A 19,418-nucleotide genomic window follows, 5' to 3' on the forward strand; every position below is an offset into this window, starting at 1 on the left:
TTCATCTGGATGTTTTCAGTGGGAGAAACGTTTCGTCACTCATCCAAGTGACTTCTTCAGTCTCAGCTGACTGCAGGTTTCCCCAATCTTATAAACAATAAATTGCATATTGACTGAAACCAGCACAGTGAAGGGCTGGGAGGTCAGTTCCTTAATCTTAATTATGCAAACTCTCATGACCATTGATCAACAACCACTGACCAAAACCCACTGATCAATGGCCATGAGTACCATTCACAGAGAGTTGCGGAATGGCTGCAATCACAGCATTGTAAGATGGCGAAAGATGTACCCTTTGGCCCCCTCCTCGATTCAGAGATGGTCTTTCCCTTTTCACATAAACGGCCTCCTTGACTCCAAGCTCAAACCAGCGTTCCTCCCTGTCCAGGATGTGTACATCCTCATCATTGAAAGAGTGTCCACTGGCCTGTGTAAATAGACTGCAGAGTCCTGCCCTGACGAGGTAGCTCTTCTGTGTTGTGCCATCCGCTTCGCCAGAGGTTGTTTGGTTTCCCCGATGTATAAATCCTTAACTGGGCTGGTTTCAGTCATTATGCAATGTACTGTTTATAAGATTGAGGAAACCTGCAGTCAGCTGAGACTGAAGAAGTCACTTGGATGAGTGACGAAACATTTCTCCCACTGAAAATGCTATGTTCAGATGAACAGAATCAACTTTTGGAGATTTACTTGTCTGGATGATTGAACATGCATCAAGACGTGCAGGTTTGATATTGATTGACTCAAATTAACAGTGATGGCAGAAGCAGTCAGATGAAGTAAAAGTACAAAAATTCAGAGCTAAATAAAGATCTGCATTGCAAATAAGTAGTTATTGTCAGCAATATATATTTGAACAAAAATAAAAGTATGAAAGAAAACTAGCTAGTATACTAGTATATATTTTTAACTGGTGTGTGTGTGTGTTATCTAAGCTAATCTATTATCATAAAGTAATATAGAGAGTAAAAAATCACAATATATCTCCTTTATGTTTAGTTGACAATTGTAAGTACACAATAGGATTAAATGGGAAATATTAAGAGCTTTCCATCATTGATATTGATGGAGGTTCATTTGGAAAGAATCCATTCTTCAGTAACATAAAGGAATCACTGTCATGCACATTAGGTTTGCTTGCAGCTTAGTCAGGGTTTAACTGTTAATTACACAATTTCAGTTTCATTTAATTTTCCCATACACGTAAATCAGATTTGCTGAAACTTCAGACTAATTAAAATTTATTCATTACTATAACAACCCACTGAGATGATGATGGACTTGTTTTTGAGGGGTCAAAAATGCAACAGAAATGAAAAACACAGACCAGTAATGGGAAAGACAAACACAAACAAGAAACATTAAAGAAATTTAAAGGACACACAACTATCAAAACACAAAGAAAGGGAAATAAGTACAGTGGTGATTTTATTCTTATTTGGTCTGTAATTATTTGCTTTTTCCATTTTATCAAAGTGATAAAATATGTTAGACAGCAGTCTCTAACGTAGACTTACTCTAAATTTTGCACCCACTTAGGACACGTCATCAGATAAAATTATTTACTGCTGTATGCAGTTCATCAATTGATCAACAGGGGGCAGTATGAGCCTTTAGTAAATATGGTCTGACCTCAAACAACCTCACAGCCCCATGAAATTAAACTTGAACCAGAAAAAGAAATACTTAAATTCTCAGTGGAAACATGACAGAGCAGCATAAAATTTAATTCACAAGACTTTAATAGAACAAAGAAAAGCATATGAAATGTGATCTGTTTAGTGATATAACAAATTAATGCAACATGTAAAATGACACAATGCATACAGTCTTACTGCAACGTTTGGGATGTGGACATCAAAATAAGTAAAATCACTTTTAGAAATGTCAAGACATAGAAAAGTTTGGGCACAATTAAAATAGGCACATTTGAGTTCTTACAGTACACGGGATGCTTGCTCAGATGCTTACACAAAGCAGGTTAAGGTCCGTGTATCTTTAATGTAAAATCATCACATTAGTTTCTAATTTGTTACAGTCTCATCATTTGTTGCATTTTGTTAGCATTTGTGTGGATTTATGATCACTCAGATTTCAGATGCTGTGATACTGTCACTGTAATGCCCACGGTCCACTCTGTGTGCAAAGCAAGTTCGTTACTACTTACAGAAACTGGCATTTAGCCATGCTAGCAGCTAAGCGCCTTAAGATAAATGTGAACATCTGAATGCTAACACACTCACAGAAGGCTATCATTATTCACATGCTGATGGAAATGTCAGCTTTGCAGGTATTTTATCATTAAGTGATTATGCTCATTTCCAGTTAAATACTTTTATTATTGGACTCCATTAGAGTATGATTCACACATTTATCTTATACTGGCCCCTCAGTTCACTGACCACCTTAAACAGGACATTTTAGCTCCCTTCCCTCTTTCTTCGGATTGGCTGCCCCTCTCAAGACAAAGTTTCTGTGCTCATGGCTGAAGCTGTGCCAAAAGTATAAAAAACCATAACCAAAAACCAAACAAAAAAACAGTTGTTTGTAGGAAGCCTGAACTTTTGGCTCAGACCTCAATATTTAAAATTTTTAGCCATCTTTAATATAAGCATCTATCACTGTAAGAGTACAGATATGACAAGAAATAAGGACGAGCACAATAGGTCCTCCTTAAATAGCGGTCAAAAATATTTTTTCACCTGATATTGGCACTACAGAGAAAGTTAAGAAGAGTGGTGCCACAGCACAATCATGGCTGAAAATCTAGGAAATGTTTTTGTACAATCTTCATACAGCAACCAACATGTTTTCTCAGTATCAAAATAATAATAACAATAATAATATGCTTTATGATAATAGTGGGAAAACCTTTTTCCATTTAGAAAGTAAAAAAGAGAATAAAGTTGTATATTATCATTAGCTTACTCTTGTAATAAATCTGTCAAGCTGTAAACGAGTCCAGCAGATTTCCAACAAATTTTACCAGAGCAGCTTTACAAAGAGATTCTAACATTGACAAGCTCATACAAACACTGCTATGTTTATTGTCCTTATGCATTACCTCTAATCCCTCATTTCCTACACCGTGTCAGTTCAGACACATTAGTTTGTTAACTCCGATTATGAACACTTACCCTTATGGAGGAAAAAACATTGCATTTCCCTTTAATTTTGTACAAACAGAGTTTGAGAAATTTGTATATAAAACCTAAAGATTGATTCCTTATATTTGCTATCTTGCTATAACTAATGCTAAATGAGGTAAAATTAATCCATGTGATATTTCATGCAAATATAAATACAGTAAAAACCAGAAACAGTAAAGAAAAGACTGAGAGTGATTCTCAGAGGTTATAAAAATGGAGATTAAAGCATTACTGCATCTTCCTTTGAAGTAGGATTTTTGTTTACAGAAATACTTGTTAATGTGTGATTTAAATCTCTTCTTTAAACATGGAGTCATATCTGCAGATCGAGCTCAGACCTCTGGACAATAACTGAGGTAAGTCACTCTCTGATCTGCAGCTGCACCTTTGAGCGATTTCCCTCGGAGGAAAGAAAAGTTCTTTGAGCAGCTTCAGAGTGGAAAATCAGCAGAGTTCATGTGCTGTGAGGAGACGGGGTGAGTGTGCTGAGTGGTGCCCGACTTCTGGTGTTTCTCCAGGTTCTGCAGATCCTCCAGCATCTCCTCGATCAGTGGAGGCATGGAGCCCGGGATCTCCATCTTCAGTGTCACCACTCGCTCAGCTCCTGTAGACATGGTTTAACAATGCACGTGTAAAGCTTTATTGGCAGGGAGACTTAATGTGATATAGATAAACAAAGTCTGCGTATTTACTGACACCAGCTTTCACCTTTGATTGTCAGGCATGTCAAATGTTGTGTTGGTTTTTATCTTGTGTCAAATATGCTGCACATAAGTTTGTACTTTATGTTTAATGTGAAAATAAATGCACAGCTACAATTCCCCTGTGGGAGAGGAACTGGAGTGTGTCAGATACACAATGTAGGAACCCACCAGTTACACTAAGAGGAGGATGAAATGCATAACATGCCTTGCAGCATGAGGCAAAGAACACTTTGCTCAACTATTATGTGGTAGCCTATTAATAGTAACACTAGTTCTGTAGCAGGCAGCCACTGATGACAGCAAATTCACTGCGAGACACTCAACAAACACTGTGTAGATGAAAGCACTTTGAGAAAAGGAAGATTTGAAAACAGTCAAAGAAAATTCCACTAAACCCAAAGTTATTTCCACCCGGTTTTTATCCAGAGGAATTCAACAATAAATAAATAAATAAATGAAAAATTTCAAAAGACAAAAAGATGAAAGCAGGGGTAAATTGTTTTCTTTTCGTTTGTATTACAAAAACTTTTAAATATTAAAGAAGTATAGTCATTAAAAATGCAGGTAATACTTTATAAAAATAGTACAGTATTAGTAAGGCATTAGCAAGTGCTTAATTCATGATTTATAACGCAATACTCCTCCTTAGTATGTCATTTATAAATACAGATATGTTTATTCATCTGTTTCTGTTACACCATGCACAGCTACAGGGGCCTTCCAATGCATAATCATTTCTAGTAATAAACATTTTCATAATAATATATTTATAAATTACATACTAAGGAGGAGTGATGCTATATAGATGATAAATTAAACGCTTGCTAATACTTAGTATACTAATACGAATGCTTAATCATGTGACATTCATCTAATACATAATACTTTTTACTAATCCTGGGTAAACATGACTTCAGACTTAATAGTGCAAAGAAACCAAAAAATAGCAACGTTCTGATCAGAAAGGTTTTACATTTCGGACAAAAGTAATGCAGTAACATTGGCAGTCATTCAAAATAGAATAGCAGGATTGTACAAACTGTAACAAACTGTAATCTATGAATTGAAATACTTTGCGACAAGGTGGGGTTCCCCTGACCTTTAGCGCTGATGCTACGTAGGTCGGTAATCTTCATGAGGGCCTTGGGGAACATCAGGGGCATGCTGGGTCGCCGCTTACGGGAGTAGATCTTCAGCGCCTCCAACAGAGGCTCCTGCAGGACTTCTACCTTGGACGGCTCCTCCAGGTCCTCCCGGTCTGTCCAAGACAGATATCGAACATTTCAACTATTTCAAATTTGGAGTTGTTAATTGTTGATTGTTGTTGTCATATTACTACAGTAATTGGGATTGTGAAGACTTAGTACCTCCAGAAACAAGACAGATGGCACTGAGGAGCCCACTTTCCGTGTCATCCATCTCTAGCGGCAGCAGCTGCCCGGCAAAAGTGAAAACCTGATCCGTCAGCGGCCCAAATCCTGCATTGTGGATCTGAGTACGAGTCAGTGTCAAGCCATCGGAGAAGGTCATGGTGTCCTGGTCAGGAGTGTAGCGAGTGCAAATCCTCAAGATCTAAAAGTAGGAAACATGTATGTGTACCAAGTCATTTTTTTCAATAATATTGTATTTGTCTTTAAAAAATGTTAAATAAAAAGACTCAAAAGCAAACAAACAACAATCTGTTTATATTCATTAAAATGTGTCAATCCTTATCATTCAAAATTTGTCTGTATTGCAGGCAGAAGGCCTTTATCATATGGTTCAATACTTATATTGCATAATAGTTTAGAAAGAAACCTTCCTGCTTTTAATACTCAGGCTTTTCCAGTTGTTTTTTTTATCATTTCTTTGTAATGATATCTCATCTGTATGAGTAACAGCAGACCACTCTAGACATCTCTCCAACTCCTTGTCATCTAAACTTTAAATGATATTACATGCTGTGCCCTGTTTCTGGAGAATTGCTTGAATACAAATATTAAATAACATATAATTGGCGTTCAATATGGTGCATCACACTTCTATCAAAAAACATGAAAACCAAATCAGGAAAACAAAATTCCCAGAGTGATTAATCAGGGAAATTTTGTCACAGAGCTTTTGATGGACTTCCTGCAGAGATTGTGAGAGTGCAGCTAAATTATCAGACTGAGAAAGCAGTTATGACAGACTTGGCAGCGAATGATAGAGGATAAATTAGATGAACACACGCAACACTCTGCCTGAGGACCACTGTCTGTCTGCCTGTCAGTTTGTCTTTGGCATGAATGTCGACAGGCAACGTGAGTCAAGATCTACCAAAGGTGTGAAATGCAGGAAGAGCTGCAACTTTACATAACTTGTTCAGGTCATTTACCTGAAATAAAATACAAAACGGTAGGTGTTTAATGAAAACTATAGTATATGTCAGGCTTTTTGAGGGCTTAAACCACAAATCTAAAGGTAAAAAAAAAAAAACAAAAAACATCTTTTGAAATAGACCTACCAAGATGTCAAGGCAGGCAGCTTTGAGCAGAGTGATCTGGTCCGCAATGGTCAGGCCAGTGAAACCCGGCACTTGCTTGGCAAACTCGACCACCTTGATGATGCACTTGGTGGCCAGCTCGCTGAACTTGTCCCACAGGCCAAGATCCAACTGGATCCGGTGGTCTGAACTGGAGTTCTAGAAAGTGGATCGAAGATCAGGTGTTTGGCTCAAACGAAACATGTTGTTTCAGCGTTGTGATAACGGCTTATTAAAATCTGTGCACATAGCTAAATTATTTAAATTTGAAATATTTTGAAAACTTGAGATCAGCAAAGAGCAGTAAATACAATACTGACATACTTTTACAAACCTATTTACACAATCAGAATCAATAAAAAAACCTTTACGGTGACCTCAAATAGTTCCGCGTTCAGCTGTTTTTTAAAAAATATTTCTGTTTATTTGATGAGTCTGCTAATTGCTTCACTGTGTATACACGGTTTATTTGCTAACCTTATCTGTTTGTTGCTAGGCTGGAAGGAGAGTGTTTCAGACACAAGGACAAAAATACCGAGATGAGAATACTATGACAGGGCACTTCAAAAAGAAATAATGATGAAAATTATGTAACAGTTATGCTAATGCTAATTATATGAGATATGATGAGCTATTTTAATATAACAGATGACTGAACATTACAAGATAATCATTCACAAGTATAAACATTTACTAACATTTGTTTATGTACTTTTTAGCTTTTATCGATTAAGCTCAATAAATTCAACATGTTGGCCATTTCCACAATGGCTGAAAATGTGTATTTTTTTCAGATAAAGTAAACTGGTTCCGCCTTTTTTGGATGTTTTAAATGATGAACGCTAGACGTCAGCATTAAAAATCTGAAATTACACAGAGGTTTAAAAAAACTGCAGCATGTGGTGTACAAGTAATATTTTTCTTTGTTTCAGGCACATCTCTTGGCTAGAAACCCTTACACTCCTTAACCATTTAGAAGGTCTGTGGTTCAATACCCAGCTCCTTCAGTCTGAACAAACTGAGGAGTAGCACACAACAGTAGTGCATCAGTCACTTTGCAGCACGAAGGTTATAGGGTTGAAGCTATCCAAAGACATGCTTGTACCCTCACACCTAATGTTTGGGATTTCTTCACTGGATAAGTGGTTAAAAGAAGATGTCTGAACCCGTTTGTATTCATCACAAGAGTTATCAAAAGGGCAAAAGGATCATCCCTCAATCTGCACAGTACTGTGGAGCTACAGCTGTCATTGGACCATTGGAAAAACATGTGACATATATGTTGTCTCAGTTCTTTTATTTGGCCTAAAAAAAGAGGCCCTAAATAAATTCACTATTAAAAGCGACTAATTTATATTCAAAAGTAGAGTAAAACCTCTAAATCCCACAGTAAAAATTTTGATAAAGAGTCATTTTCTAAGATGGAAATGAAATTTAAAAAATGCCCAGATTCAAGAGGCTAATTGATTTTTAAGTCAATGGCTCCAGAGGGACAAACGTCCATATTTAGTATCCACTTTTTCTATTATCTGCTGCACTGTTAGGATGTAGGTCGTACATCTTAGCCCTAGTGTACTATTTCAATCAATACAATCTTGTGTTATAGTCTTTAAAGAGCAGAACAACACGTGTCACTCATGTTCGTATGTTTCCTGTTTTGACTCATACTTCCAGGCATCGCTCACTTACATTGCCAAACCATATTTATTTAATGTCACTTTTGTAAAACGGCAACAGTGCTGATTACATAAGCTCAGTTCTTGCAATGTCATGTATTTTTACTGGAAAGTGTCATAATGATATGTACAGTTTTTTCAGTTTCTAAGGACATGTTTACATAAAACAACACACTCCTTTATTTTCTCCTCCTCTTTTACTTTACCTTTTAACAAAGAATAAACCAGTTAAATCTGTGCAAATCAACATCTTCACCAGCATATCTTTAAAAAGAGTTTTGTTTTTTTTCAGTGTGGACCTATATTCAGTTTTCCTTTGCTCTAAAGAAAAATGCTCACATGACATACTGTACATACTGTTGGAAGACATAGAAAATTGTGTGTACTGTATGTATTGGCAGTGGCTATATGTTAGAATAGAATAGAGTGGGTGCTCCGCCCAGATTGGTGGGTGGGTGTTAGGGGTGGGGTTTGTGTGAACGGAGTAATAGTGTTTGTTTACAGTTCAAATGGCCCAGTGGTAGAAGCTGTTTGTGAGGCTGAAGGTGTGGGACCTGACTGTCTTGAGGTGCCGTCCGGAGGGCAGTGGGTCAAACAGGTGGTGGGCGCAATGCAAGGGTCACCTGTGATGGCCCTAGTTTTTCTGAGACAGGAGGAGCTGGCAGCTCCAGAGGCAACAGAGGGCAGCTAACGATTTTTACGTTACAGGTAGTTACATATATATATATATATATATATATATATATATATATATATATATATATATATGTATATATATATATATATATATATATATATATATATATATATATGTATATATATATATATATATATATATATATATATATATATATATATATATATATATATATATGCATGTATGTGTATACATGTGTTTGCACCCCTTCCCTCATGTTGGCATTGAATGTGATCAGGAGTCTGTTTGGTTTTGTTAACAATCAGACTCTCAAATGTTACCAAACAATCTAACAAATTTTATTCTGCATAAGCAAAGAGGAACAGAGGTTAGCTTGTTGCCTCACAGCAAGAAGGTTCTGGATGTGCAGTCTGTTGGCATGGTGGCTTTTCCCTGAGCGCTCCTCTTAACCCACAGCGTTAAAATAGGCATGTTTGGTGAAACTGTGATTCTAAATGGGCTTAATGCGCTTAAGATAATGAAAGAGATGAAAGCTTGAGTTGCCAACAAGACTGTTATCATTTAGTCATCATAAAGTTTGTGCATATCAATAATAAAAAGGTATAGAAATGTAACAAGTAAAGGTATAGAAAAGTATCAGTTTATAAGTTTCAGACACAAATATAAGTGTCTGTCATCTCAGCTCTGCTGATCTCTCCTTGGTGAATGTGTTTTTACAGACAGTGTTAACAATATCCAACAGTGACCAACCATGAGCCAGGCATGCAGCAGTGAGTATTCAATGCGGTCCGTTTTTGTCTGGTAATATTAATCATATATCAAGTATTTAAATGTCACTGCCCTGACAGTCAACATCTTTCTTCTTTCGGCCACAGACTATAAAACGATGACATAACAACCATGGAGCCACCATTTGGTTTCAAGTCTTTTCCATGTAATACAACCAGATGAAGGAAGATGCACAAACATACCGTCATTTTCATCAGTCACAAGGCAGCTTTGCCATCGAATATGCCCTACTTTATCATAATTACGAGCAGCATAATTTAAAGAAAAAATATTGTTTTTGCTTTAAAACTTGAAAATAGTGATTAAAAGCCCAAAATCATCAGGAAAGGGTTTAGCGAGGTCATCAATCACATTCGAAAAATAGACATTTTTTCATATTTCGTTTAAAATAAGTAAAATGTATCAACATTTTGGGATATATAATCTTATTTTTCAGTTTCTGCCATATAAGTTCAAATTCTCCTTCATCTACACATCCATACAATGTTTACCCAAGTCAATTAAAATCATAATAAAGTGCTGGACAGACCTCACAGCTTTGATCTTTTCCTCTTTGCAGGTTGTCTTCCTTCTGTAAAGATTATTGTTTTGAAACGTTAGCTTCATGTCCGGACTTACTGTGGTGTATTTTCCCAGCTGGCAAAGGGAGGGGAAGGTCTCTCTATGAGCTCTGCATATTTTCTCCACGATCAGGCCGAGCTCTGCTGTCAGCTCGTACGTCTCCATGATGGTCATCTTCACTGCTTCCTTCTTCCCCTTCCTCTTGTTTCTGTCGTTTCTCACCGCTGGAGAAAACGGATGACGCAGACCATAAGATGATTAGGAAATAAGGTATTCGAGCAGTTCCACAGGTGGTTTAAAATTGGTTAAACTGGTATCATTCTCTGTTTAAATAAATGTTAATGTTACAAAACACCTTCTTTAATTTTGAGTATTTATATTAAAAATGCTCAAGTTAATAAACTAACCTTTTAAAAGAACAAAAAAGTGTTTAATATGAAAAAAAGTTGTTTTTTTTGTTTTCTGTCTGAGGCCAAATACACAGGGAAAATCGTACAACGATACAAATGAAGAAACAACCTGAAAAATGGTCCCTACAGTGAGGAGATCTAGTGGCTCTGATATGTTACGGGAGGCATTTTGGTAGCATGGTTTAGGTTCATTAGGTTCATTAGTGCCCCTAGAGCAATGAATCACTGAAAATGAAAACAGCTGTTCTTAGTGATTAAATTTATCCTTTAATTAAAGATTTATATCACAATTGGAGCACGCTCTACCAGGATGACAACCTTCCTCATTTAAAGGTTTCAACTTTAGGATGAACATAACTCAACCCACTTAAACTCCTACGGAAGTTTAAAATTAATGTGCTATACAATGTTCATCTTTAAACTAAACTGACCAAAAACACAAGTGTAGGCAATTGTCTGTCTGTATATCCTGATCACTTAAAATCATGTCAGACTCCTTTTTTGAGACCAGATCCTAAAGATTAGCTGATTTTGCAGTTGACTCCAGAAGCAGGAGCCGTACTATTTTTTTCAAATTCAGTGTTGACTTTCTGCACAGACAGAAGTTAGGAGACTCGGGACAAAAGTCAATAACGTCCCACACTTGACTTTGATTAATGTAAGTCAGTAAGCAAGCTGGAGGCAAAGCAAGAATCACCTGACAAATAAGGCTGCATCAGTGTTTTAGTCAAGGAAACGACAAAAGCACACAATGTGATCCAAGGATGTAAAGTACACTGGTGGATAAGAGCTGAGAGCAAAAACTCTCAGTGCTCCAAGATAGACAATAAACAACCCATGTAAGTACTGTGAAGACACATGTGTATCAATAAGTTGTATGAAACGGGGATGTCTTATGAAAAATTGTCTTCATCCTTTAAGCAGAGTTTCAGCGAAGAAACATTGACCTCTATGTTAGTTTTTCTTGTAATCTGACATAGCTCTGTATAAAACAACAACAAAAAACAGGAAGTCCTGCAACAGATAGTGTTCCCTGGCAGATCCCTGATCTTACCATCAGCCAAACACAACTGTTCCTTTAATCAGGACCCAGGAGACTGCATTCACCAGTATATGAATGGCGGTTTTAACCCATTTTACCTTAACGATGTTTAGACATCAGGTGTGATTTAAATAGAGCTCACTGGAATTTCAGTTTTGGTTCTTAATAATTTAAACCACTTCCTGGTATAAATCACTCTGGAATGAAAGCATGTGTCACTGAGCTTATGTGTTATTCCAGGCTGCACGTGAAAGCAGCGTAACCAGGTTAGCTTTTCATAATCACTTCGGGAACAGTGTCAACACGTTTCTCTGTGTCCCACTGCCTCAGACGGCTACACACATGTCAGGAAAGCTCAGGATTACGCAACACTTAACTCCAACCACTCCTCCTCCTCTTCCTCCTCCCTGTGTATGCCCTACATCCAGCCGTCATTGTGTAAACACTCCAATAGAGATCATGTTACACGCTGCCTGAGAGCAGTTACATAGCATCCATCTGTCCACTACATGTGATATGTTTATGTAACTTGTTTGAGCATAGAAAAACTATAATGAAAACATGTGGATGGGTGGATCCTTCAGTGTCGGCCTGTCGCCGCCCTTTGCTCATTCCACATAACACATTCTCAGTTATTTAGGTCACTGCACTGCTGGGTATTAGAGCCTTTGTTTCTATTGTACAGTCCCTGTGCCCGAGAGCTGCTGTACTTCACAGAGAACTTATAAAAAAAGAGAAAATCATATGTTAAAGTGTTATTTGCACATTTTTCTCACAACTAATTATATATTCTAAAATAAAGACGTTTGTAGTTACCACACAAAAAAAAAATTTCCTAACCCACTAACAAAATGAAAATCTTGGGTTGTTAAGATGACAAAGCATTAAAACTCCCTTTGAGAGCTCAAGAGTGTATCAGCAGTTCTTAAGCTACACCTTTATTATGTAGCTTTAATTTAGTTTGCTTTAATATGCATTACCTTGGTCGTATATATGCGTTTGTTATTCTAGATTTTATATATTTTCTCTCTGACAAACAAAACTATGAATTTTCAGTCTTAAAGTGCTATCTAGTTACAATTAAACAATAAAGACTCTAAATATACTGACAGACAATATATTACAACATTATGCATTTTGAATTGACAAAAGAAGTTTAATTTCTTTTTCTTCCACTTTAGCTTAAACTTTTTCTGAAAAAAGACTTTCTTGAATATAGATTACCACAGATCAATAAGAGGAGCATTTTCCTGCTCATTTTGTTTTGTTATATTGTTATTTCTTTAATATCGACAGAAATAAGACACTTTTAACATACATGTAGTTTTAATGGCAGGCACCTTTTATGGGAAACAATCTGTCCCTTCTTTGTGGATGTTTACCACCATATAGGTAACAACAAATTGCATTAAAACTTCAATACATAGCTCGTTGCTCTGATTGCAGTAATAAATAGGCCGCTTATGTGGCAGTTTTTATCAGAGTATCTCAGTAAGATGAAACCATTTAAACTTGAGAGGGAGGATTTCTCGTTTAAAGTCAGCTGTGATAGGCTAAAGCCTCCCCCTCCATGACCCAGAGTAAGATAAGCTGGTGAGAAAATAGGTTGTTGGATGGAGAGAGTTTCTTTTGTACTGCACTATTTGTCTAAGGTTACACAGTTATATCCTACGGAGCCCCTCTGATGACATGGTCCAAAAAACAAATAAATTGTGGCCACAAAATACTACTTCGTGGGCACGAAATGGTATAACGTGCCCATGAAATACTTATTTGTGGCCACGAAATACTATTTCGAGGGCACAAAATAGGTATAACGTGCTAATTTGTGGGCACGAAACACTTGACCTTGACATAACCGTGATCCTTCCCTTGCAGATCCTTCCCGTGAGGCCCTTGCAGTTGGTTGACAATAAAATCTATCCCAGCATCCAGGTCGTACTTACGTCTGTAAAGCAACTGGGCTCTCAATATCCTGTTTAAATGTCTCTCCGTAATAATGGTTCCTTGCATTGCCAGGCTTCAAAATGCATTTGTAGCTCATTCCCAGCCTAAAATAAAAGTCAATCATACTTTCTCTGTCCATGATGTATAGGTTTAGCCTACTCTTATGCTTATGTCTCTACGCAGCTGTCCAGGAATTGTATCAATATGATGTGCGCACGTTATCTATTTCATTGCCACAAATGCGTAATTCGTTGCCACGTTATACCCAATTCGTGCCCACAAATTAGCATTTTGTGCGCACGTTATACCTATTTCGTGCCCTCGAAATAATATTTCGTAGCAACAAATAAGTATTTTGTGGGCATGTTACACTATTTTGTGCCCACGAAGTAGTATTTTGTGGCCACAGTTTATTTATTGTTTGGACCATGTCATCAGAGGGGCTCCGTAATATCCAATTCTCAAATACGCAGTTTCCTTATATCAAATTTCTGAACACTCGGTCATCCCAACAAAACCACAAACCCAGTATTATATAAAACTTGACACAAATAACTTTGAGTAAACCACACTCACGAACTGACCAGCTCTTTACATGCTGATAAACTTGAGTTGGTCATTCAAATTGAGAACATGACTGCACTGACCTTTTAGTCGTGTTTGTAATAGCAGATGAATCATTTTAAAAGAAAGGTTTAATTTTGACTCTAAATCCCACGAGGCCTGCTGTGAATCAGAGAGGATGTGACACTTACACTCCTTAGACATTCCTACAGCAAAACACCTCTGCAGCCGACAGTACTGACAGCGATTCCTGGTGATCTTGTTAATGATACAGTTCCTGTCGCGGTGACAGGTATACACCATGTTTTTCTGCACGCTGCGGCGGAAGAAGCCCTGCAGAGACACCAGCACAATGAATGAATGATAAGATATTAATTAATTAAGCTATTAAGTTGCTACAATGTGAATAAAGGCCTGTGTGGACTTTAAAGCTAGACAAAAAAGATTAATTTATTCCTAAATTTACTCCTTTACACCTAAAGAGTAAATATTTAGCCTGTTTAAATGTATTTCAGATGTTTAACTCAAACAAGGAGTAAAATTGATTTGTTTGGTCTTCAAAAAAAAAGAAAGAAAAGGAAAATGGATTAAGAAAAAACAAAAACAAATACCGTGTCTGTCTATCCAGTGGTTCATTTAATTTGAACCGATTTAGGTAAAAAAAAAATTGTGAATTTATACAGGAAAAAAATAAAACATATGATATTGTCACATTTTGCATATTAAGAAGGTATTTGTTCATTTATCTGTTTAGGAGATTAGTAAGAAAAACTAAGACAATCTTGTAAATACAAGCATGACACAGGGACTTACTTTTAAAAGACAAAGTCTGGGATTTTATCTAAGCTTAACAGAGGGGGCATTGTAAAGCAGACCACCGGCCTGACGTGTTACCTTGCAGCCCTCGCAGGCGCTGACTCCATAGTGGTAGCCCGAGGACTTGTCCTGACACACAAAGCAGGGTTTGTAAGTGCGTGGAGGTGGAGGTGGTGAGGCAGGACGGGTAAACAGGTCGTCCGAGCTGAAGCTGGAGCTGGAACTCTGACTTTCCACCGCTGAAAAACACACAAAATCATATAAAATCAAACGAGCATCTCAGGGAGAATAAAACTGCGACAGTTAAATTTATTCAAATGGATATCAAACTCAGCGCATCCTTTAAATACTGAAACTGAAATATTGCTGGGAAATAACAGCTGCAACAAGAAGTCAGAACATGAAAAATTACTCATTACAGATGAAGCTTTTATTCATTTTGTAACATAAGTTGTTGCCTTGCACAGTTTTTAAAATGAAATTATTTACTTGTTAAGCTTTATATTTGTCTAAAATATACAGCGAGAAACCTGTCAACAAAATAAGCAGTAACAAAAATAATTATCACCATACATGAAATGTACTTTAGACCTTTTATCTGCAAAGCATTCTAAAGTTTTCCTCAAAGCAGACCTAACAAGTAGAAATACCAACATTTAGTGATGAGTTGAAAATTACTGATGAACCATTTCTGACATGATGAAGCAAACAGAGCTCAGAAATGCAAAAGGCAGATTGTATTAAAATGTAGAGGTTATTTAGTGGACTGCTTGATGAAACCTTGTGATTCCTTCACTGAGCCAAGCGCAGACTAATCTTGCTTTTTTTCTGTGGCAGATTATAGCATGATCTGTACAGCCCCACTACTTCAAACACAACGCTCAGTTTACACAAATAAAATTAAACAGGCATGTATCACATCTCTGCTTCATAAATTTGAAAATGAGTCACAAACAGACGCAGTAATATATCTACAGCTTTGCACATGTGGTGACCTACTGTAGCACAGCATTTTTTCCACTGAATGTTTCACTTCACATCCACCACAGCACTCAACACTCCCACTTTAAAGCCATTTCCAAGAAGATACTTTGTCTGGCCTAGGGGGCTCGTTCGGCCTCCCTGCTGGCTCTCTGATCACCTCTGCTGCTCCAGCCCTGACACAAAACCAAGAAAGCTGTTTTGAAAAGGGGACAAAACGAGAAAAATTGTTCATATCCATCCCCTTGAATCCGTGGCCTCTGGTTGAACCTGGAATCGGCGGGTCAAACTAGGACACCCCCATCAGGCCGATTGCTCCCCAGATCCAAAACAATGCAGGAGCATGCCACAAGCCCAACTGACTGATGAGAGGGAGGACGGAGAAACAGAAAGTGTGTGTGGCAGGGCGGTGTAAGTGATTTGGTAGGGGAAAGAGGGTTGCCCCATCCCAATTTAGATGGTGCTGTTTGATGTATACTACAATGCACTGTTTGAGTCAAACAATAAATCTAGAAAAACATTAAAAGATTTTGGAGACAGAGATAAGTTTAAAAGCCTTTGATTGTGGTTTACAGTAAGACAGGAGCTGCAACATGTAGCTGGATAAAATAACAAATGCTTGACTTGGTATTAAAGACTAGTAAAGCTTAATTATTACGGCCGCATGCTGCTTGAGGCCTGCTGGGTTATTTATTAGTGATACTGAAAGCAGGGATTCACCCTTTATTTTTGTGAATAACCTCAGTTGCCTGTTATGCAACCTGCAACCTTCGGTAAAGGAACTTTTTATTTTTCTAATGTTTTTTAGCTTGCTACAATCAGCTAAACTGTTTAAATCATGACAAACAAAAACTACATTTACAGATTATCAACTGTAATATAGTTACTGATTTTTTTCTTTTCTTATTGTGAAATTCTTGTCAGTTAAATTCACATTTGAATATTTTTTTCAAGGGAAAACGGTATGCAGATTTATCAGTAATGATAATAATTATCAGGTTAATTCAAAGTTATTTCTGACCTACAATAATCCTTTTCTTGATTATCCAATGAAATGTCAGAAACAGATGAAATGTGGTCATCATAACTTGTCAGAGTTCAGTTTATTACACAACAATATTTTATTTTCTGTCATAAAAATTTTATTATTATTATTATTTGTGGGAGGGAGAATAAAAACCCAAACCTGATCAGAAGGACCAAAAGATCTAAAGTCTAATAGTTTTTCTTGCCTAGTTTCCAGGTTTTCCCAAATTCCAGGTTGTACTACAGGATGAGTACTTTAACTATTGACATTTTATTTTTTTAAATTGCTGTACTGATGCTTTATTCCACTAAAAATGCTACTTCCACTTTTGGCAACAGTCTGACTCTCCTCTGACCTCTTGAGCCGGTGACCGTCCGGTGAACCCAGGGTGACACCAAAGTGACCGTCCCTGGACAGACCCAAACACAGACTAAGACGACCACACAGACATTAGCTGCCATGTGCTCAGTAGTCTGTTTTCACTTTCTTCTCACATCCTTTATCTATTAAGAGAAAAGAGGCTCCCAGAAAGCATCAAAGCATTTAGATACAGAGCACAAGAATGTAGAATAGATAACGCTTCATTTTATCTCAGCCTTTAAATATTAAAAGGCAGCTTGTGACCATTTAATAGCAGTTGATACACAATATGATGAAGTCCAGTTTCATCATGGTCAGTGCAGTGGTTAATACCAGCAAGAAGGTTCTGGGTTCAAATCGTCCTTGGGCTTTACTTTGAAGGTGTGTGTGTTGATCCTAGAGGGATAAGAGGCTTAAAGTCCATTATGTTTGTACAGGTATGTTAATGTGGATGTTAGTTTAAAGTACGAATTTAGTAAAGTGTTATATAAATGCATCCCTTTGCAAACACAATCAAATCACAATTTCATGATTCGAAAGTATAATAATCTAAATAAAAAGCTAAATGCACATTTGATTAAATACAATACTGAAGTCATAAACTAAGAGAAAACTACCCTTGCACTGGTTTGCTTCCAGTGTCTGCTCTGAATTTAAACTTGCATGTATTCACAGTCTTGCACCAGTTTGTTAAGGTATTAAAGTATATTATAACAGGCTTTTTAAACAATTACACACCATGTCAATGTAATAAGAAACACTCTTTTATCATGTAATACATCTTTGTTTTTTTTAAACTCTACCTTTATTTCCCCCCAGTTTGTTTAAATATTTAATGCAATCTTTTACAGTTTACAGATTTGATGCTTTATAAATTCTGGTTAAACTGGTAAGAAATTCACTTAATATAAATTCGTTTTGAGAACCTTTTGAGGTTTCAGGTTGGAGGATATCCTGCACAGATGGAGGCAAACGTGGGTGTTTCTCATTCTGGGTGAAATAATGTCAGTAAAATCACATGGCCTTACTCTGGTTTCTCTTCAGAGGATTAAGCCCCTCGAGGCATTTGGCGCTATACAAATAAAAGTGAATTGATCTGAAATGAATTTATATATTTTTTCCACTGGACACCAAAACAAATTAGAATCTTTCTGCGCACCACAACATCACTGATCCTCAGTTTCACCTACATTGCGAGTACCGGTGCTCCTGCCAGTCGGACTCGATCAGCTCGGGGAAGAACGCTGCCAAATCCTGGTCTTGCTCCTGCAACATGCAAGAAGGACTGGAAGTGCTGTAGAAGTCCACGATTTCCCCGGGTCCGAAAACTTGAAACTCCATATAGTCGAACATGATCTGTCGTGAGTCTCCGTGAAGTCCGTATGGGAATGTCGTCGGCATAGGAAAATCCTTCAGAGAGGGTGATTTCTCTCTGCACCGAAGTAGTTTAAAATCCACTTGATGCAAACTGTGTTAACACTGAAGCATGTCTGCGTTATGTTCAGAGGGGAGCAGGAACAAACCTATATTTCCCACAGATGGTCACAAACTGCATGTTGATGCGCAGCCAGCGGGCTGTAGTCCTCCATCAGAGAGCATCGGTAAAGCGCATTCAGGCTGCTTTGCATAACAAAGTTTGTTGCAGAACTTCTTCCACTTATCTCTTCTTTATTGACAAATGTCTCAATTCAACCTGCTTCATACTAGTTATGTCACAGCGACCGATGGTGTTACCTAATGTATGCGAGTGAACTCTCCGTGAACCTCCTCCTCCGTTGCTGCCCTTCACATGACCCAGCCGCTGTCTGACATCACCAGCAGAGGTGGAAACGAGCACTGAGGTCCTTTACTCGAGTAAAAGTATCCGTACAGGGTGGAAAAGATAAAAGCAGTCGGCCTCAGTCGAGATACCTTTCAGGAGCTAACTTCAGAGAGTTAAAATTAAAAGTTTGCCACTATTGATAAAGGACTTCACCTCTTATAACCGACTCAGAATGGACAGTAAAAGTATCAACAATGATCCATCACAGAGAAGAGCCATGAAACATTTACCTACATTACTAACGGTGCAATACGAGGACCCACCTCACATCAGAGTTTCTGTCTTTAAAATTTAATTAGAATCAGCTGAGTGGCAACACGAGGCACAGATGTATGAAATATTTACTATTATATATTCTGAAGTGGATTTTTTTTTACATATACTCATCTGTAATAGAATAGAATAGAAT

General features: G+C 37.4%; 1 protein-coding gene across 1 annotated transcript; it reads right to left on the reverse strand.

Annotated features, from left to right (window-relative positions):
- Window positions 1-1,724: 1,724 nt before the first annotated feature.
- On the reverse strand, window positions 1,725-18,950 carry LOC113032484 (retinoic acid receptor beta-like). Its single transcript, XM_026185424.1, has 8 exons — window positions 18,378-18,950; window positions 14,898-15,058; window positions 14,195-14,336; window positions 10,098-10,264; window positions 6,339-6,515; window positions 5,221-5,425; window positions 4,953-5,111; window positions 1,725-3,753 (listed from the first exon to the last, which is right to left on the reverse strand). Exons 1-8 carry the CDS (start codon window positions 18,586-18,588, stop codon window positions 3,581-3,583), a joined length of 1,395 nt encoding a protein of 464 aa, XP_026041209.1. The 5' UTR covers window positions 18,589-18,950; the 3' UTR covers window positions 1,725-3,580.
- Window positions 18,951-19,418: the final 468 nt, after the last annotated feature.

Source organism: Astatotilapia calliptera, chromosome 11 (genome assembly GCF_900246225.1).
Source record: "Astatotilapia calliptera chromosome 11, fAstCal1.2, whole genome shotgun sequence".
NCBI classification, from domain to species: Eukaryota; Metazoa; Chordata; class Actinopteri; order Cichliformes; family Cichlidae; genus Astatotilapia; species Astatotilapia calliptera.

What these genes read in the sequence shown, in the direction of transcription:
- LOC113032484 (XM_026185424.1), bottom strand. Translation starts at nt 18,588, where the DNA reads ATGCCGACGACATTCCCATACGGACTTCACGGAGACTCACGACAGATC. An exon ending in GGAGCACCGGTACTCGCAAT is followed by an intron (nt 15,059 to 18,377) that starts GTAGGTGAAACT and finishes TGTGTTTTTCAG; the next exon opens with CGGTGGAAAGTCAGAGTTCC. An exon ending in TGTAGGAATGTCTAAGGAGT is followed by an intron (nt 10,265 to 14,194) that starts GTAAGTGTCACA and finishes CGTTTTCTCCAG; the next exon opens with CGGTGAGAAACGACAGAAAC.